Source organism: Hemitrygon akajei, chromosome 9 (genome assembly GCF_048418815.1).
Source record: "Hemitrygon akajei chromosome 9, sHemAka1.3, whole genome shotgun sequence".
In the NCBI taxonomy this organism is placed as follows: domain Eukaryota; kingdom Metazoa; phylum Chordata; class Chondrichthyes; order Myliobatiformes; family Dasyatidae; genus Hemitrygon; species Hemitrygon akajei.
This window is the reverse complement of record NC_133132.1, coordinates 26,623,330-26,642,358: the sequence shown is the minus strand read 5'-3', so window position 1 is coordinate 26,642,358 and position 19,029 is coordinate 26,623,330. Positions and strand designations below refer to the sequence as shown.

Below are 19,029 nucleotides of genomic sequence, written 5' to 3'. Positions count from 1 at the left end.
CACAATATGGTCAGTCAGGAGCTGCAACTGGACACGCTTCCTATAAGCATGGTGACCTGGGAGACGAGGTGCTAATTTCACAAGAGACTTTATTCCATTCCAAACTCTTCCTACTACAATCCTGAGTCCCAACATTTACTTCAGAGAATGGAGATGTATTAAAAGGTAGAAATGCCCATTTGTTGCTTCTTGCTGAACAACTGTCTCCCCTTGGAATGCACTACTCTTTGTACGATGATGTTCCTCACAGTCTCTTTGAATGCAAGAGGGTCTGCCTTTCCTTCTTCCAAACCTCTCACAGCCCACTGGCTCTCAACAACCTGTTAATGGCTAACTTACGAGTTTCAATCCTTCACACTTATGTTCAATTGTAAAAATAATGTCTAAATATAAACTTGGTTTAATTTTTCTAAATCAGTAAAAAAAAAGTATGAATCCTTTTAAATGATGAATGCAACTGAACAGTAAGTTAAATGATATTCCATATCAATTTGTCATCTTTGACATCAAATCCCTGATCTCACAGGAATATATTACTCAGCAGTCCTTGCTAAGTAAATGGTTTTAATATAATTTAAACAATTTTTCAAAAGTTTCTACTCTCCTCCAAAAAGTATGACAAATATCAGTGTCTCTTACTGCTTCCTGGCAGTTTAGCCATGATTGAGTCTGACCAGTGAATGTTGATAGGTTAGTTATTCACAATAGGCAATAACACAACCCCAAGCACATGGACTTTCCATCCCTAGTTAGAAATTGGAAGCATTGTTATTTTGCCCTCCCAATCCTGCAATACCACTGCAGTGATAAAGCCTCTGTCTCTGCTGCCAAACACTTACTCAGCATTGACAAGATGAGAGTTTAATGCTGTGCCAGCTGGTACAGTTTATCAAGAGATAGGAAGCATTCAAACCTTAATTTCAAGGCAATCCTATCCTCAGCTATGGAAATTCAACCTTGGAAGACTAGCTAACACAAAGGGATCTATATTCACCAGTTTGTCTGGATGTACTTTACTGCCCTTAGGGATTTGGAAACAGATTTTCTTAAACTGTTTGGCCTTTACACTCCAAATTAAAACACTGAGACCTGTTAACATCAGCAACTGATGGATGTAAAATTCAAATGTGCTTGTGAAATTCCACACTGTGTATTCACTTGGAAAGAAATCAAAATCAGATCAGATTTAATATCACTGGCAAATGTCGTGAAATTTGTTAACTTTACAGCAGCAGTACACTGAAATACATGATAAATATAAAGAAAAATACTGAATTACAGTAAGTATATGTCTATTCAATAGCTAAGATAAATAGTGCAAAAACATTTAGAAATCTGATGGCAGATGGGAAGAAGCTGTTCCTGAATTGCTGAGCGTGTGCCTTCAGGCTTCTATACCTTCAACCTGATAGTGACAGTGAAAAGAGGGCATGTCCTAGCAGAAAGCTTATATATGTATATTGGTAGGCTTGGAGAAAGTTTTACTTTCACTGAAGTTTTCTAGTGTAGTGTGTTACTGCAAATGTTCAAATAGGTTCTCAAGCAAAGAAAGAAAATGCTGCAGAGTATTTTGCTTTACCAAATTTTTTGATTTAAATTTTCAATTGCCTTGAGGTCTCTCTATGCAATCCTTGACTTCAGTAGTGTCATTTGCTGTAAAGTGGCCAATATTGTTGAACTTGTTATCTGCCACTCATCTCTGATTTGATTTTTGGATTGTAACCCTAAATAATACAGATGAAAAATGGAAGGAACCATAGATAATAATGTTGTAGAGCTTGAATTGACACAAAGGTTTTGCTGACTTTTTTAACTTTTCATGATACTAAGAGGCTATATTTTCACCTTCACAATTTCTTCAAAGCAGCTCAATAAATCAATTCTTGCAATAAAATTATATTTGTCTACACCTGTATTTTCATTAATACTTTGAGGTTGCAGGATGTAATTGACAAAATCTGATGGATCAATGCAATCAGTCTTGAGACTCACAGCTGACTGAGTCTCTGGGCTTTGTTTTTACAGTACCATATTACATCCTGTAGACGTTTAAGAGAGTAAGGTCCAGCAACTAGTCCTCAAGTGTGCAAATGGGATTAATGTAGATGGTCAAAAAATGTTAGTATGGATGTGGTGAGCTGAAAAGTACATTTCTGTGCTTTATGATTCCATGATTGTCCAAAACTGAAGGCCTAATCACCTGAAATAATCATCACATTTGATATACAAGAGAAACACTTTACAAGCTCAGCATCCATTGTTAGAATTGCTCAATAACTATTAGCCCACCAAAGGACCTTCACTACAGGTTTCAGAGAAAACATAGAAAACCTACACCACAATACAGGCCCTTCAGCCCACAAAGCTGCGCTGAACATGTCCCTACCTTAGTGCTACCTAGGCTTACCCATATCCCTCTATTTTTCTAAGCTCCATGTGCCTGTCCAGGAGTCTCTTAAAAGACCCTATAATTTCCACCTCCACCACCATTGCCGGCAACCCTTTCCATGCATTCATCACTCTCTGTGTAAAAAACTTACCCCTGACATCTCCCCTGTACCTACTTCCAAGCACCTTAAAACTGTGCCCTCTCATGCTAGCCATTTCAGCCCTGGGAAAAAGCCTCTGACTATCCACACGATCAATGCCTCTCATCATCTTATCTCTATCAGGTCACCTCTTCATATTCTCTTGACACTCACAGAACAAACATTATAGTTTTCTGTTCTCAGAGAGGCATTGTTTGGATTTTGATCATTAAAACAACTTTGTCAATGATTAGGAGCAATACTTTTACAAAGATTACAAATAAAAAGCTCACAAACTTTGCCATCTTGCAAAATATTTACTGTTTCATAAAAGAACAATTTCAATGATGTTATTTATTACAGGCATCAAGTCAGATAGTGTCGTTTGACATGAGTAGTCCAAATTAGTAAATGATTGATTAGCAGTGCTAACCATTGCTTAAATTCTTGCTTTGTATATATTTATAAAGTAGTTACATTGATGTAATGATTTTTTTTCAGATCATACAGGACAAATTTTACTTCAGAACACTTAGCTTGGTTTCTGAAGTTTCCAGTCATCCTATTATTTTCCTATTTCTATAAATCACAAGTAATGCATGTCCTGACCTGACATCAGATTGCATTCTATGTAGTTTACTTTCTGAAACCCTGGACTTGTGAACACAGGATACAAAGTACACAGGGGGAAAGAGTCAACTTCACACAAGGCTGGCAATTGAACTTCAGCAGCAGCTAGTGGTAGAGTTTGACGTGTTTTCCAAGTCTTCAGCTGTGGCTCTTTCAATGCCTGTGTTTTAGAGGAAAAGAAACGTACACCAATTTGCAAGAGATTTTATGTACTTTCCCTTTTAAAAATCCCAATCGCATTTTGTCCCTACCTTTAGATGCATCATCTCTACATTTACTGTCTAGTTGGCAGCTGCACAACTATGTGCACCCTCAATTGTTTCTTATAAATGTGTTAAGAATCAGAAGAGATTTTTTTTTTAATTAGATATCCCTTCCTGTCCTCATCCCTACTCCCTGTCATTTGGTTGATAATGGAGCAAATTGAGCCTCGTCACTTCATATTACTGCACTATAATTCAGTAACTTTAGAAATGTCTGCAGGTTACTTAACACAAATTAAAATTTATAGTCCTAGAGTAATCTTACTGGATTACAAAACCAGTGCAGAAGAAGAATATGGAAGTATTTTTTAACCTTATAGTTAAAAAGGAACTTACTGCAGATTTATATCATTGGATGTGGGTCTCTAAGTTACATTGCATAATTATTAATGTACACATACAGATTAATGTTCATACATACATATCTGAGAAAGCTTGGAAAAAATAATAAATACGCTCTTATTCTCTTAGCTTTAAAGACAACTTAAATAGTTGGCTCAAGTCCTATGGGAATAATTAACTCATTTACCCAGACAGAAAGTCCATGGCTGTTCTCTAGGTTAAAGTTTAAATAGGATGAGAACCTGACAGAAGCCTCAGGAAATGGTTAAATTTATTACATCAATCATAGGGTAGGTAAATTAAATTTTACTCAATGTCACCATTATGACTGTTCTGAAGTTCATGGTCATCTTCTCAGCTAAACCACCAGTCCAACTTGCATCTAAGTGCTTTCAATAAGGTTTGCATTATTCTCACACTACATAATTCCAACACCGAATAACTACCTGTCCTGAAATGTACATAACTTATTAATATTTTGTTTTCCTAAAATTAAACCCACTCAAGTTGTAAAATTACCTTTTTTCTTATTACTGTAATATCTCTAAATAAAAACAACTGTACAAAGTGTCTTAATAAGGCTATCCAGTCTTGTCTAAGAGCTTGATGCTGGTACTGTCATTTGATAATATCACAGTTGATCTTTATAATCAGCACCACCTTCATACTTTAACCCTATTTTCTTTAATTCTCAGTATCTCTAACATGAAGGTGGCATGGTAGTGCAGTGGTTAGCACAATGGTACTACACTGCCAGCAACCCAGGTTCAATTCCACCGCTGTCTTAAACTAAGCAGTTTGCATGCTCTCTCATCACTGCGCAGGTGTCCTCTGGGTTCTTCTCAGGTTCCAGGGATGTAGGGGTAAGTTACTTGGCCAGATGTGTGTAGTTGAGCAACATGAGCTCATTGAAAGGGCCAGTCACCATGCTGTGACTCTGAAAATATAAACCTAAACATTTAATTTTGCATACACTCTGTGACTGAGGCTCCACAACCAAACTCAGAGTCAACACCATCTTGGTAAAGAAACTTCTTTGTTTCTGTCTTAAATGACTGAGAGTGTAGATGAGATTATGATGAAACTGGCTCCTGATAGAAATTCCAGCAGGGGAAATGTAATCCCCAAGTCTACCATGCCAAGTACCATGAGAACTTTGTATGAATCACAGAGGTATTTTTTATTTTTCCTAACATCAAGAGGGTAGAGGCCTAACTTGCTTAGTCTCAATTCATGTGACGATCCTACTATACCAGAATCAATCTGGTAAATCTATGTTGGAGATTGGGAGACTGCTTCAATGAACATCTCACTCTGATCAACAGAACAAGCAGGATATCCCAATGGCTGCCCATTTTAATTCCACTTCCCATTCCCATTCTGATAAGGCCATCCACAGCCTCCTCCACTGTCATGATGAGGCCACACTTACGCTGCAGGAACAACACCTTATATTCCATTTGGGCAGCCTCCAAGCTGATGGCGTGAATATCGATTTCTCAAACTTCCAGTATTGCCCCCCCTTCACATTCCCCATCCACTTTTCCCTCTCTTACCCTCATCTCCTTGCCCGTCCATTGCCTCCCTCTGGTGCTCCTCCTCCATTTTGCTTTCTTCTATGGCCGTCTGTCTCTTTCACCAATCAACTTCCCAGCTTTCACTTCATCCCTCCCCCTCAAAGTTTTGCCTATTGCCTGGTGTTTCTCTCTCCCCTCCCCCCACCTTTTAAATCTACTCATCTTTTTTTCCTCCAGTCCTGCCAAAGGGTTTTGGCCCAAAACATCAACTGTACTCTTTTCCATAGATGCTGCCTGGCCTGCTGAGCTCCTCCAGCTTTTTGTATGTGTCACTCCTTAAATCAATTTGACTTTTTAAATAATGAGAGCTTTCAATTAGTACCAAAGAAGAAGCAGAAACTTAAGAAATCCTTTTTTCTTGTAAAATCACCCATCATTAAACACTTACAGATGGTGCTTCCCTCGCCAATCTTTGAAGAGGTCAAGTCATTTCTTTTCAACTCTTTCAGCAAAGATGCTTCAAATGCCAGGGCTGCTACTCTGAAGAAGAATTCCCTCACATTTTCACCTGTGGAAATAATGTACTGTAACTTTATTCCAATATGATAGAATATGACTATCTCTGATATAGACATGAAATCAATTAACTCCATTGCACCTGCCTGATCATATTGGTAATTATGATCTTTTCCATGATAAATCACTTCCTGCCCCAGCTTTTCGTCACATGCAACTTTGCATGCAGGGCAAGGAATGGTATTCCAATGACTCCATTCTCAATGGCAGTCACCTTCCTTGTATTTTCTATATCGGCACTGATTTTTTCCCAAGACATGTTCATAGTGTCAAAAATGGTAGCACAAAGGGAGACCATTCCAGGCATTCCGTTTATTTTTGGGAAAAAGCTATCCAATTAGCCATACTCATCTACTCTACTCCTTTGCCACACTCCTACAAGGCTTCCTCTTTTAGTATTTCTGGTTTAAAACGTATTATGGAAATTGCCATTACCACTTTCTCAGGCGTGTTCACCTCTGCAACATCAGCAACAGCATCGGCTGCTAAATCCCAATTCATACTAATTATTCTGGGTCTGGGCTTTTGCTCAACCTTACTCACCACTAATAGCCATGCTCTTAACATTAGTGACTTAACTGACAATGAAATATGAGTTGGACGATCCACACCAGGTGAGCGTGAAAAGAGCTACTTTTTAATCAGGGCTGCAATCAAGATTTCAAAGGCAGAGTTTTGGGGTAGATTCTCATAGTTGAGGAACAACCAATGAACAAGAGGCATTGTGTAAGAAGAGCTAACTTTCAGTCAGGTCCGTATTCAAGATTTTAAAAAGCAGAGGTTAGAGCCAGTTTTCTCCGAGTTGGGCGGCGATCAAGATTTCAAAGGCAGAGCTTTGCGGCAAATTCTCTGAGTTGAGTAGTGACCAATCTGTAAGAGAGATTCATTAGAAAGGGCCAATAAAAATAGCACAGGTGGCTGAAAGAATGTCCAGGGCATACATTGTATTAAAAGGCAGAGGGGGTGGTGTGCCTCTGTTGGTAAAAAATTATTAGAAAGAGGTGACATAGGGTCAGAAGGTATGGAATTGCTGTGGATAGAGCTAAGGAACTGCAATGGTAAAAAGATCCTGCTGTGAGTTGTATACAGACACCAAAACAGTAGTAAGGATGTGGTCTACAAGTTACAATGGGTGACAATAAATATATGCCAAAAGGGCAATGTTACAATAGTCATGGTATGCAGGCAGTTTGGGAAAATCAGGTTGGTGTTGGATTCCAAGTGGGGGAATTTCAAGAATACCTACGAGATGGCTTTCTAGAGCAGCTCGAATAGTTGACCTACTAGAGGATCAGCTATTCTGAATTGGGTGTTGTGCAATGAACTGGAATTGATTAGAGAAGGGAAAGTCATCATAATAGGATCAAATTCACTTTAAAATTAGAGGAGAATCTAAAGCTAGATATATCAGTATTATTGTGAAGTAAGGGGAATTACAGAGACACGAGAGAGGAGATGGCAGAATTGATTGGAAAAGAACACTGGCAGGGATGATGGCAGAGCAGCAATGGCTGGAATTTCTGGAAGCAATTCTGAAGGCATGGGATATATACATCCCAAAGAGGAAGAAATATTCTAAAGGCAAGATGACACAATCATGGCTAACAAGAGAAGTCAAAGCCAACATAAAGGCCAAAGGGAGGGAATATTATAGAACAAAAATTAGCAAGAGGTTAGAGGATTGGGAAGCTTTAAAATACCAACAGAAGTCAACTGAAAAGTTATTAGAAGGCAAAGATGAAATACGAAAGAAAGTTAACCAATAATATTAAAGAGGATACCAAAAGATTCTTCAGATACATGAAGTGTAAAAGAGAGGCTAGCATAGGACCACTGGAAAACAATGCTGGAGAGTTAGTATGACCATAAGACATAGGAGCAGAATTAGGCAATTCAGCCCATCAAGTCTGCTCCGCCATTCCATCATGCTGATCCTGGATCCCACTCAACCCCACACTCCTGCCTTCTCATCATATCCTTTGATGCTCTGACCGGACAGGAAACGATCAATTTCTGCCTTAATATACCCATGGACTTGGCTGCCACCACAGTTTGTGGCAGAGCATTCCACAAACTTACTGGCAGTAATGGGGAACAAGGTAATGATGGATAAAATGAATAAGAGTTTTGCATCAGCCTTCACTGTGAAAGATACTAGCAGTATGGTGGAAGTTCTAGATATCAGGGATCATGAAGTGTGTGAAGTTACCATTACTAGGGAGAAGGTTCTTGAGAAACTGAAAGGTCTTAAGGTAGATAAGTCACCTGGACCAGATGTTGTACACCCTAGGGTTCTGAAAGAGGTGGCTGAAAAAATTGTGGAGGCATTAGTAATGATCTTTCAAGAATCAGATTCTGGAATGGTTCCAGAAAACTGGAGAATTGTAAATTTCACTCCATTCTTCAAGGAGGGAGAGAGGCAGAAGAAAAGTCAGTTAGTTTGACCTCAGTGGTTGGGAAGATGTTGGAGTTGATTCAGGGTTTTTGGAGGCACGTGATAAAATTGCAAATGTCACTCAACTCTTCAAAAAGGGAGAGAGGCCAGTTAGTCTGTCCTCAGTGGTTGGAAAGATGTTGGAGTCGATTGTTAAGGATGTGGTTTTGGGGTGCTTGGAGGTACATGACAAAATAGGCTGTAGAAATGGTTTCCTCAAGGGAAAATCTTGCCTGACAAATAGGTATACAAGATATTAAGAGAAATAGATAGGGTGGGCACCCAGTGCCTCTTCCCCAAGGCACCACTGCTCAATACAAGAGGACATGGCTTTAAGGTAAGGGGTGGGAAGTTCAAGGGGGATATTAGAGGAAGGTTTTTTACTCAGAGAGTGGTTGGTGCATGGAATGCACTGCCTGAATCAGTGGTGTAGGCAGACACACTAGTGAAATTTAAGAGACTACTAGACAGGTATATAGAGGAATTTAAGGTGGAGGGTTATATGGGAGGCAGGGTCAAAGGGTCAGCACAACATTGTGGGCCGAAGGGTCTGTACTGTGCTATATTGTTCTATGTTCTAAATATGTTGAAATTCTTTGAAGAAATAACAAGCAGGATAGACAAAGAAGAATCAGTTGATGTTGTGTACTTGGATTTTCAGAAGGCCTTTGACAAGATGCCACATGTGAGGCTGCTTAATAAGCTACATGGTATTACCGGAAAGATTCTAGCATGGATAAAGCAGTGGCTGATTGGCAGGAGGCAAAGAGTGAGAATAAAGGGAGCCTTTACTGGTTGCTGCCAGTGACTAGTGGTGTTCCAAAGGGGTCTGTGTTGGGACTTGAATTGACTTTATTACTTACATCCTTCATGTACATGAGGAGTAAAAATCTTTTTGTTGCATCTCTGTCTAAATGTGCAATTTATAGTCATTTAATAACTACTATGTACAACAGGGCAGTCAATATAACATACAAATACAATTGTATCAGCATGAATTAATCAGTTTGACAGCCTGATGTAAGAAGCTGTCCTGAACTAGTTGGTCCTGGCTTTTATGCTGCGGTACTGTTTCCTGGATGGTAGCAGCTGGAACAGTTTGTGGTTGGGGTGACTCGGGTCTTCAAAGATCCTTCGGGCCCTTTTTACACACCTGTCTCTGTAAACGTCCTGAACAATGGGAAGTTCACATCTACAGATGCGCTGGGCTGTCCGCACCACTCTCTGCAGAGTCCTGCGATTGAGGAAAGTACAGTTCCCGTACCAGGCAGTGATGCAGCCAGTCAGGTGTTCTCAATTGTGTCCCTGTAGAAAGTTCTTAGGATTTGGGGGCCCATACCAAACCTCTTCAACCATTTGAGGTGAAAGAGGTTCTGTTGTGCTTTCTTCACCACACAGCCAGTATATACAGACCTCATGAGATCCTTGGTGATGTGTATGCTGAGGAACTTAAAGCTGTTCACCCTCTCAACTCTAGATCCATTGATGTCAATAGAGGTTAGCCTATCTCCATTCTTCCTGCAGTCCACAACCAGCTCCTTAGTTTTTGTGGCATTGAGGGAGAGGTTGTTTTTTTGACACCACTATGTCAGGGTGATAACTTCTCTGTAGATCGCCTCATTATTATTTGAGATTAGGCCAATCAATGTAGTATCGTCAGCAAATTTAATCAGCAGATTGGAGCTGTGGGTGGCAACACAGTCATGGATATACAGAGAGTAAAGGAGGGGGCTTAGGACACAGCACTGAGGGGCAGAGGTGAGGGAGCCCCACTCTTAACACCTGCCAGCGATCTGACAGGAAAAAATGAATCAGCCATGATGAAACGGTGGAGCCAACTCGGTAGGCCAAATGGCCTAATTTTGCTACTACATCTAATGGTTTTACAAGTAAAGAATGTTCTTTAAAGTTTAAACTATTATTTTCAGAATTCTGAATGCCTCAGCTTTTCCGTAGAGATAATTTCTGGACCAATCAATCCCAATTTATACGCACTTTTCTAATTCTCGCCTTTGTCTTAACTTTGATTTTATTCATTCCTTCAATGTGAGGAAATGATTATTCCTAAAGAATAATATTTGTAATGATTCAGTGCTGAAGATGAGGAACATTAATGAGCAATTAGTATTAATAATATAGATGAACTTGTTAATTTCTCCAATATCATCCCTCGGAGAAAGATGTATTATTGCATTCTGTTCTAGATTAAATTGATGACTTCGTGAATCATTATTCTTCTTAAATTATTGATTTAAATTATTGCACAGGGAGTTTAAGTACTACTGTGCAGGCATAGATACTCATCTGATGTGATGTGAAACCTAACAATATGTACAGGTCATATTTTCATAGAACAACATTATTCTAAAACCACGAGTCCTATTCGTTCATCCGAAATTCAGAAGGCTGATCCCTAACCCGCATTCAGTCTCTTGAATACACGTGTTTGTTGACCTACACTGACTTCCAGTATAGCAGTCCTTTAAGTTTAAAATTGGTGTTCAATTCTCCTCCACGGCTTTTCCTCTCTCTGACTTTATAATTTGTATGGTTTCTGCTTCCTCCAGTTTTGGCCTACACTACATTTTGATTTTCATTTGCCCTGAGATCATGCTTTTGAACCTCCTCTGGACCCTCTCCAATGCTAGCACATTCTTTCTTAAATGTGGAATCCAAAACTGCTCACAATACTCCAAATGTGGTCTTGCCTCAGCATTATATCCTTGCTTTTATAGTCTTGTCCTCCTGAACTGAATGCTCACGTTGCACTTGCCTTTCTTACTACCAACTCAACCTGTATATTAACATTTAGGGAATCCTACACTAGGATTCCCAAATCCCCTTGTACCTCTAATTTCTGAATTTGCTCCGTGTTTAGAAAATAGTTTACGCTTTTATTGCTTCTACTGAAGTGCATGACTATACACTACACTATATTCCATCTGCCACTCCTTTGCCATTCTCCTAATCTGTCTAAGTTCTTCTGCAGACTTCCCGCTTCCTAATATTACCTGTCCTCCACCTATCACCTATCATCTGTAAACTTGGCCACCTCAAAGGGTTAGGATGCAACTCTTTCTCTTTGGGCAATAATATGACAAACGAGCAAAAGCATGGTTCCAGAGTGCCAAAATAATGAGCCTCACATGCGTGTACAACATTAGAAGAGTTTGTGAGGGATACAGGCAGAAACCCAGCATCAGCTTGCAATGAGCCGCACACTTGTACACCAGAGGCAGAGTTGCAGAGGGATACTGGCAGGAACCCAGCATCAGCTTGCAATGAGTCATTCAAAGGCACTCTCTGAATGACTGAAAAGAACACAGCTTTTAATACATCAGGGAGAAAGACGTTTAGTGACACAATGTTCTTTTGGGGATTACTTTATACAGTTACTGAGCACTGGTCATGTAATTTGTCAATTAATTTAATTTCAAAGCAAGCACATAACATTTTCCATCTCTTGTATGCTGAAATTACTCTGTCCAAATATGTGTTAATTTCCTTTAAAATAATTTACTTGGGCAAAATCCTAATAAATAGTTTCTTCTAGTTACTTATTCACTTATGGTAAATAGATAAGAGTATGGTGTATATATAAACTACTGGAAGAAATCTGCCTTGAGGTAGTAAATTAAGAGAATGACATTTTATAATGCAGAGAAGGTGCATTGGGGAAGAGAGAAGAAAAGCATCTCAGGATTAAGACTGGTGGTGAATTGGGGTGGGAAAAGTTGTCTTTGATTTGACTCAGGATCTAGCCTACTCTTACCCCAATTTGGAGTGCTAAGGACAAATGTTGGAGATTCCAGCCAGTTCAGGAACAAAGCAAGTGGTCGTCGAACATTCATAGATAAGTAATTTATGAATGTCTCCTACATTAACCTAGATAGAAGAACAATGGAACCCTCAGAGAAATGGTATAAACATGGGTTCCTGAAGTTTATTTTATTTTTATCTTTTTTATTTAGAGATACAGTGCAGAGTAGGCCCTTTGAGCTGTACTGCCACACAACCCACGACAATCCCAATTTAGTTCTAAACTAATCATTGGACAATTTACAATGGCTTTGGACTGTGGGAGGAACCTAGTGGATCTGGAGAAAGCCTATGCATAGACGGTGTGGAATGGGCTGCCAGTGATGGTGGTGGAGGCGGATACGATAGGGTCTTTTAAGAGACTCCTGAACAGGTACATGGAGCTTAGAAAAATAGAGGGCTTTGGGTAATCCTAGGCAATTTCTAAGGTAAGGACAGCTTTGTGGGCCGAAGGGCCTGTATTGTGCTGTAGGTTTTCTAAGTTTCTATTCCACAGGGAGGATGTAAAGGACTCCTTACAGAGGATGCCAGGATTGAACTCTGAGCTCTGACACCCCGAGATGGAATAGCATCATGCTAACCACTACTTTACTGTGGCACCCAATGGTGGGGTCTGGGAGAATTGCTCTGGAATTTCAGATTTTCTTGATACATTTTCTTTGTAAATGAGGGACTGATGAATCTAACACCATGATGTTCTAAATTCAAAGGTTCATGCTGCAGAGGAGGGATTTCACTCTCCAGAAACCTGAAAATTGAGCTTTTTTTGGGTTAATCGAATTTTAATCACACTTCGCTAAGTAGATAGATAGATACTTTATTCATCCCCATGGGGAAATTCAACTTTTTTTCCAATGTCCCATACACTTGTTGTAGCAAAACTAATTACATACAATTAGTAAATGACATTCCTAATATTTCCTATGTGTGAATGCAGAAGTGTGAGTATGAATGAATGGATGAAGAAGCATGTGCAAGTGAGTGAGCATATGTCAGAGAGCAAGAGCCTGTCTGCAAGAGCGTAGGTACATGAGGGAGTGCGAGTGAGGGAATGCACATGCATGAGGGAGGAGCATGATTGAGTGGCTGAGTGAGAGCGAATGTAAATATTTCAGCACAAAATATACAATTATTTATTTATAGAGCACTTTTCATACAGACAGTGTAGTTCAAAGTGCTTTGCAATGAGATAAAGCGCACATCAAAATAAAAAAAAAAAATAAAAATAAACATGAAAATAAAAGACAAAAAGATGTTAGTTAAAAGCAAAGTTCCAATACATAGGTTTTGAGCTGGCAATTAAAAGTGTCAACTGAGCCTGCATCCTTTATAATTTTAGGTTTGGATTCCAGAGTTTAGGAATGAGGTTCAAAAAGCTGACCTGCTAATTATCTTTTCAGGAAGACAATAAGAGGCATTGATCGTGTGGATAGTCAGAGGCTTTTTCCCAGGGCTGAAATGGCTGCCACAAGAGGACACAGGTTTAAGATGCTTGGGAGTAGGTACAGAGGAGATGTCAAGGGTAAGACTTTTTTTTTAATGCAGAGAGTGGTGAGTGTGTGGAATGGGCTGCTGGCTACGGTGGTGGAGGCGGATCCAATAGGGTCTTTTAAGAGTCTTTTGTGTAGATACATGGAGCTTAGAAAAATAGAGGGCTACAGATAACCCTAGTAATTTCTAAGGTAGGGGCATGTTCGGCACAACTTTGTGGGTCGAAGGGCCTGTATTGTGCTGTAGGTTTTCTATGTTTCTATTATTTAAATTTAAGAGACCAGCGGAAGATGATCTGAGAGGTAGAGCAGGATTATAAAATGTAAACAACTCTGGGATATACTCTGGTCCCAAACTATGAAGAACTTTAAAACAATTAAGAAAGTTTTTAATCAATTTTAAAAGATACAGGAAGACAATGCAGAATACCTAGGACAGGAGTGATAAGTTCTCTCATCCTGGTTATAGTTATTTCTAATATTTAGATCTATTTGTGTGTGAGAGAGAATGAACATTTGTGAGGGTATACTGTTTGTGACAGCATGCAGATGTGTGTGAGAGAAACTGCGCTCACTGTTCCTCAGTAGAGGAGTAGCAGCAGTTGCTTACCTGTTTTAGAAGACACAGACCAATACTCTGCTTGCATCTCATTCGCTACTTTAATAGCATCAGCTTCTGTTCTGTCACATTCAGCCTGGGACTGATTGGTAAACACACAAAGTTAGAGTGCTGGATTTCTGAATGCTGCAGCTTTTATACTTCCTCAGCTACCAGAGCTTAATCATCTTCCACATCAATGTGAAATGAACTTTTGCTTAGATATGAATACTGCCTCAAGAGCTCAAACTTCTGATGCTTACCAGAAGAAAAAAAAGCATACGAACTGTAATGAAATAAACTAGATTCATACACTTTCAATTATCAATATGTGTGGCCACTTTTACAGCATTATAATAGAAATTGCATCTCATGATTTGATTTTTGCCACACCAACTAAGATTTTAAGATGGGCAAAATAATAGAATTGTTAAGTGATTTAAACTACTTTACAAAATTATTAAACATTTTTTTCATTAGTTACAATATTCAGTTATTCTTCCTGGGTGCTCAATGAAGTATAATTGATTTAAAATAAAAACAGAACATATTGGAAACACTCGGCAGGTCACTCAGTCCTTGTGGGAAGAGATAGAGAGGAGAAGATCACTTTCAAGTGGTCTCACCAGAGTAAAGATCTAGTGAGGTCAGTTGAGCCAAGGATGACTAAAGAACCAAGTGAATTAAAGTGCAGCAGGCCTGGATAGAATTAAGAAGGGAACTTAGATTTTCTAAGGATAATGAAATTGTACTCTTTCTGATGAAAGGTCTTTGACCTAAAATGTTAATCTTGTTTCTCTCTCAACAAATCCTGCCTGATCTGTTGAGTATTTCTTTTGTAGTTTCAGACTTTCAATACCTGCATTTTTTTTTATTTTCAAAGATTTACATGAACATTGAGTAAAGTAGAATCACTTTAGGGAAAATGTAAAGTGCTTAGACAGGCTATAGAAGAGATTTTCATAATATTCATTTACAGCAGGGGTTCCCAACCTGGGCTTCATGGACCCCTTGCTTAATGGTAGGTGTCAATAGCTTAAAGATGCTGATTTACAGCATGATGTCATTTATTTCTTATCCTTTTGATCACATTATTATCCCATCCCTGGTGCTGAGGTACTTCCTGAACCTTTAGTTTAGGGACTTGCACAGTACTGGTAGACAAGGTTTCCAGCATCTTGATCCAGAGATGATGAGAAACAGCAAAAGATTTCTATGTCAGGATGATTAGCACCTTGGAGGGAAACTTGCAGGAAGGTGCAAGCCATTCCCATGTGTTTTTTTTATCTGGACATTGTTTGCAGGTTTCTGTAAACTAAGAGAAATGTTTCAATGTTAAAATATGAATAATTCCATGAAAGGCCACTTGTAGTCATTCCACTAGAGTAGATCTTGCTACCAGACTGCAATCTATAGGCTCTTACAGCCAAGGTACAATCAACCAAATCCAAGACTTTACAGGACTTTGCAACCCATGTGAACAGAACCAGCCATCCCACACCAATCAGTCTGGAGGATTGTTAATGAGCTGCACAGAGTATGAACTGTGATTGATGAATGATGGAATATAGTGTAGGGAAGTGTATAGTCATGCACTTTCGTAGAAGGAATAATGGGGAGAAAATACAAAAATCTGAGGCGCAAAGGGTCTTAGAGTTAACTTACAGGCTGAGTTGGTAGTAAGGAAGGCAAATGCAATGTTAGCATTCATTTTGAGATGATTAACACATAAAAGCAAGAAGGTAATGCTAAGGCTTTATAAGGCATCAGTCAGAGAGCACTTGTAGTACTGTGCGCAGTTTTGGACATCTTATCCAAGATGTGCTGGCATTGGAGAAATTCCAGAGAAGGTTCACGGGAATTATCCTGGGAATGACAATATTAACATATGAAGAGTGATTGTTGGCTCTGGGCCTGTACTCGCTGGACAGGGGATCTCAATGAAACCTATCAAATATTGAAAGGTCTTGACAGAGGTCTATGGAGAGTCTAGGACTAGAAGGCACAGCCTCAGAATAAAGAGGCATTCATTTAGAACAGACATGAGAGGAATTTCTTTAGCTTGAGGGTGGTGAAACTGTGGAATTAATTGCCACAGATGTCTGTGGAAGCCAAGTCATTGGGTATATTTCAAGCAGAGGTTGATAGGTTCTTGATTAGCCAGGGCATCAAAGGGTATGTGGCGAAGGCAGGAGAATGGGGTTGAGAGGGATAATAATTCAGCCATGATGGAATGGCAGAGCAGACTCGATGGGCTGAATAGCCTAATTTTGCTCCTTAATCTTAGGGACTAACAGTTACTTGGGTACAAAACAGAATGGAGGGGAATAAAAGGTTGGTTCATGAAATAAAGAGAGAAAATGTATTATCTGAATAATTAAGAAATGAGATTCCACAGTTGTGAAAATGAATTTTTATTATCAGAGTGGATGCTTGGCAGTAACTGGTTAGAAATGTGCTTGGATTAGAATAGATATTTCAGCTGTGCCTGCCATGCAAATACATAAAACTCAAACTATTCTGTACGCAAAGTACACTGCAGATGCTGTGGTCAAATCAACACGTACAAACAAGCTGGAGGAACTCAGCAGGTCGGGCAGCATCCGTGGAAATGAGCAGTCAACGTTTCGGGCCGAGACCCTTCGTCAGGACTGAAGGAGGAGGGGGCAGGGGCCCTATAAAGAAGGTGGGGGGAGGGTGGGAAGGAGAAGGCTGGTAGGTGCCAGGTGAAAAACCAGTCAGAGGAAAGATCAAGGTGTGGGGGAGGGGAAGGAGGGAGGAGATAGGCAGGAAAGGTGAAGAAGGAATGTAAGGGGAAAGCAATGTGTAGTAGAAGAAGGCAGAATCATGAGAGAGGTGGACCTCCGCTCCGTCCGCCACAACAGACAGGATCTCCCAGTTGCCACCCACTTCAACTCTGCTTCACGTTCCCATTTGGATATGTCCATACATGGCCTCCTCTACTGCCATGATGAGGCCAAACTCAGGTTGGAGGAGCAACACCTCATATACCGTCTGGGTAGTCTCCAGTCCCTTGGTATGAACATCGAATTCTCCAACTTCCAGTAATTCCCTCCCTCTCCCTTCCCCCACCCCACTTTCACTCTGCCTCCTCTTCCAGCTGCCTATCACCTCTCTCATGATTCTGCCTTCTTCTACTACCCATTGTGCTTTCCTCTTACATTTCTTCTTCACCTTTCCTGTCTATCCCCTCCCTGCTTCCCCTCCCTCACCCCTTGATCTTTCCTCTGACTGGTTTTTCACCTGGCACCTACCAACCTTTTCCTTCCCACCCTCCCCCCACCTTCTTTATAGGGCCCCTGCCCCCTCTTTCTTCAGTCCTGACGAAGGGTCTCGGCCCGAAACATTGACTGCTCGTTTCCACGGATGCCGCCTGACCTGCTGAGTTCCTCCAGCTTGTTTGTACATGTTGATCAAACTATTCTGTGTTTGCAAATGGCAAATCAGATGGTAAATGCTACTTCCAGTAAACTTCCAGAGAAAGATGTATTGCTGCTTCTGCATATTTTGGTTATTTTGTACATGTGAGCTTAGCAGCCCATCTGTCCAATTTACACATAAATAAATATGTGCACCACATTATTTCAAAGCAAAATTCCTGGGGTACTGCTATGAACCTTGAATGCATGCTACAAATAAATAAATAAATATATCACAGGGGATTTCAGTACGCAGGTAGATTGGGAAAATCAGGTTGGTGCTGGATTCCAGGAAGGAGAATTTCTAGGGTGCCTACAAGATGGGTTTGTAGAGCAACTTGTGGTTGATCCCACTGGGGGATCAGCTATTCTGGACTGGGTGTTGTGCAATGAACCAGAATTGATTAGAAAGATTAAGGTAAAAGAACCCTTAGGGAAAAGTGATCAGAATATAATCAAATTTACCCTGAACTTTGAGAAGGAAAAGCTAAAGTCAGGTGTACCAGTATTACAGTGGAGTAAAGGGATTTATAGAGGCACAAGAGAAGTGGTGGCCAGAATTGACTGGAAAAGATCACTGGCGGGGATGACAGTAGAGCAGCAATGGCTGGAAATTCTGGAAGCAATTCAGAAGGCACAGAATATATACATCTCAGAGGAAGAAATATTTAAAGGCAAGATGACACAACCATGGCTAACAAAAATAGTCAAAGCCAACATAAAAGCCAAAGTGAGAGTATATAATAGAGCAAAAATTAGTGGGAAGTTAGAGGATTGGTAAGCTTTTAAATACAAACAAAAGGCAACTAAACAGTCATTAAGAAGGTAAAGATGGAATGTGAAAGAGTATTAAAGAGGATACCAAAAGTTTGTTCAGATAAAAAAAAGTGTAAAAGAGAGATAAGTGTGAATCTCAGACTGCTGGAAAACATTGCCAGAGAGACAGTAATTGGGAAATGGCAAATGAACTGAAGAAGGATTTTGCGTCAGTCTTCACTGTGGAAGAAACTAGCAGTATGGTTCTAGCAGTTCTAAGTGTCAGGGGGTCATGAAGTGTGTGAAGTTACCATAACTAGAGAGAAGGTTTTTGGTAAACTGAAAGGTCTGAAGGTAGATAAGTCACCTGCACCAGATGGTGTACACCCCAGGTTTTTGAAAGAGGTGGCTGAAGAGATTGTAGAAGCATTTTTAATGATCTTTCAAGAATCACTAGATTCTGGAATGGCTCCAGAAGACTGTCACTCCACACTTCAAGAAGAGAGAGAGGCAGAAGAAAGGAAACTGTAGGCCTGTTAGCCTGACTGACCTCAGTAGTTCGGAAGATATTAGAGTCTATTATTAAGGCTGAGGTCTCAGGGTCCTTGGAGGCACCTGATAAAATAGGCTACAGTC

At 39.9% G+C, this 19,029-nt stretch overlaps 1 protein-coding gene across 1 annotated transcript in view; it reads right to left on the bottom strand.

The window, feature by feature from the left end:
- Positions 1 to 2,825: 2,825 nt before the first annotated feature.
- rab36 (RAB36, member RAS oncogene family) overlaps positions 2,826 to 19,029 on the bottom strand; it is a 49,811-nt gene continuing 33,607 nt past the window's right edge. Inside the window, exons 8-10 of the mRNA XM_073055681.1 lie at positions 14,210 to 14,300; positions 5,729 to 5,848; positions 2,826 to 3,318 (exon numbers count right to left, since the gene is read on the bottom strand). Of these exons, the coding sequence (XP_072911782.1) occupies positions 3,254 to 3,318; positions 5,729 to 5,848; positions 14,210 to 14,300 (276 nt within the window). The 3' untranslated portion in view covers positions 2,826 to 3,253. The remainder of the gene's footprint in view (positions 3,319 to 5,728; positions 5,849 to 14,209; positions 14,301 to 19,029) is intronic.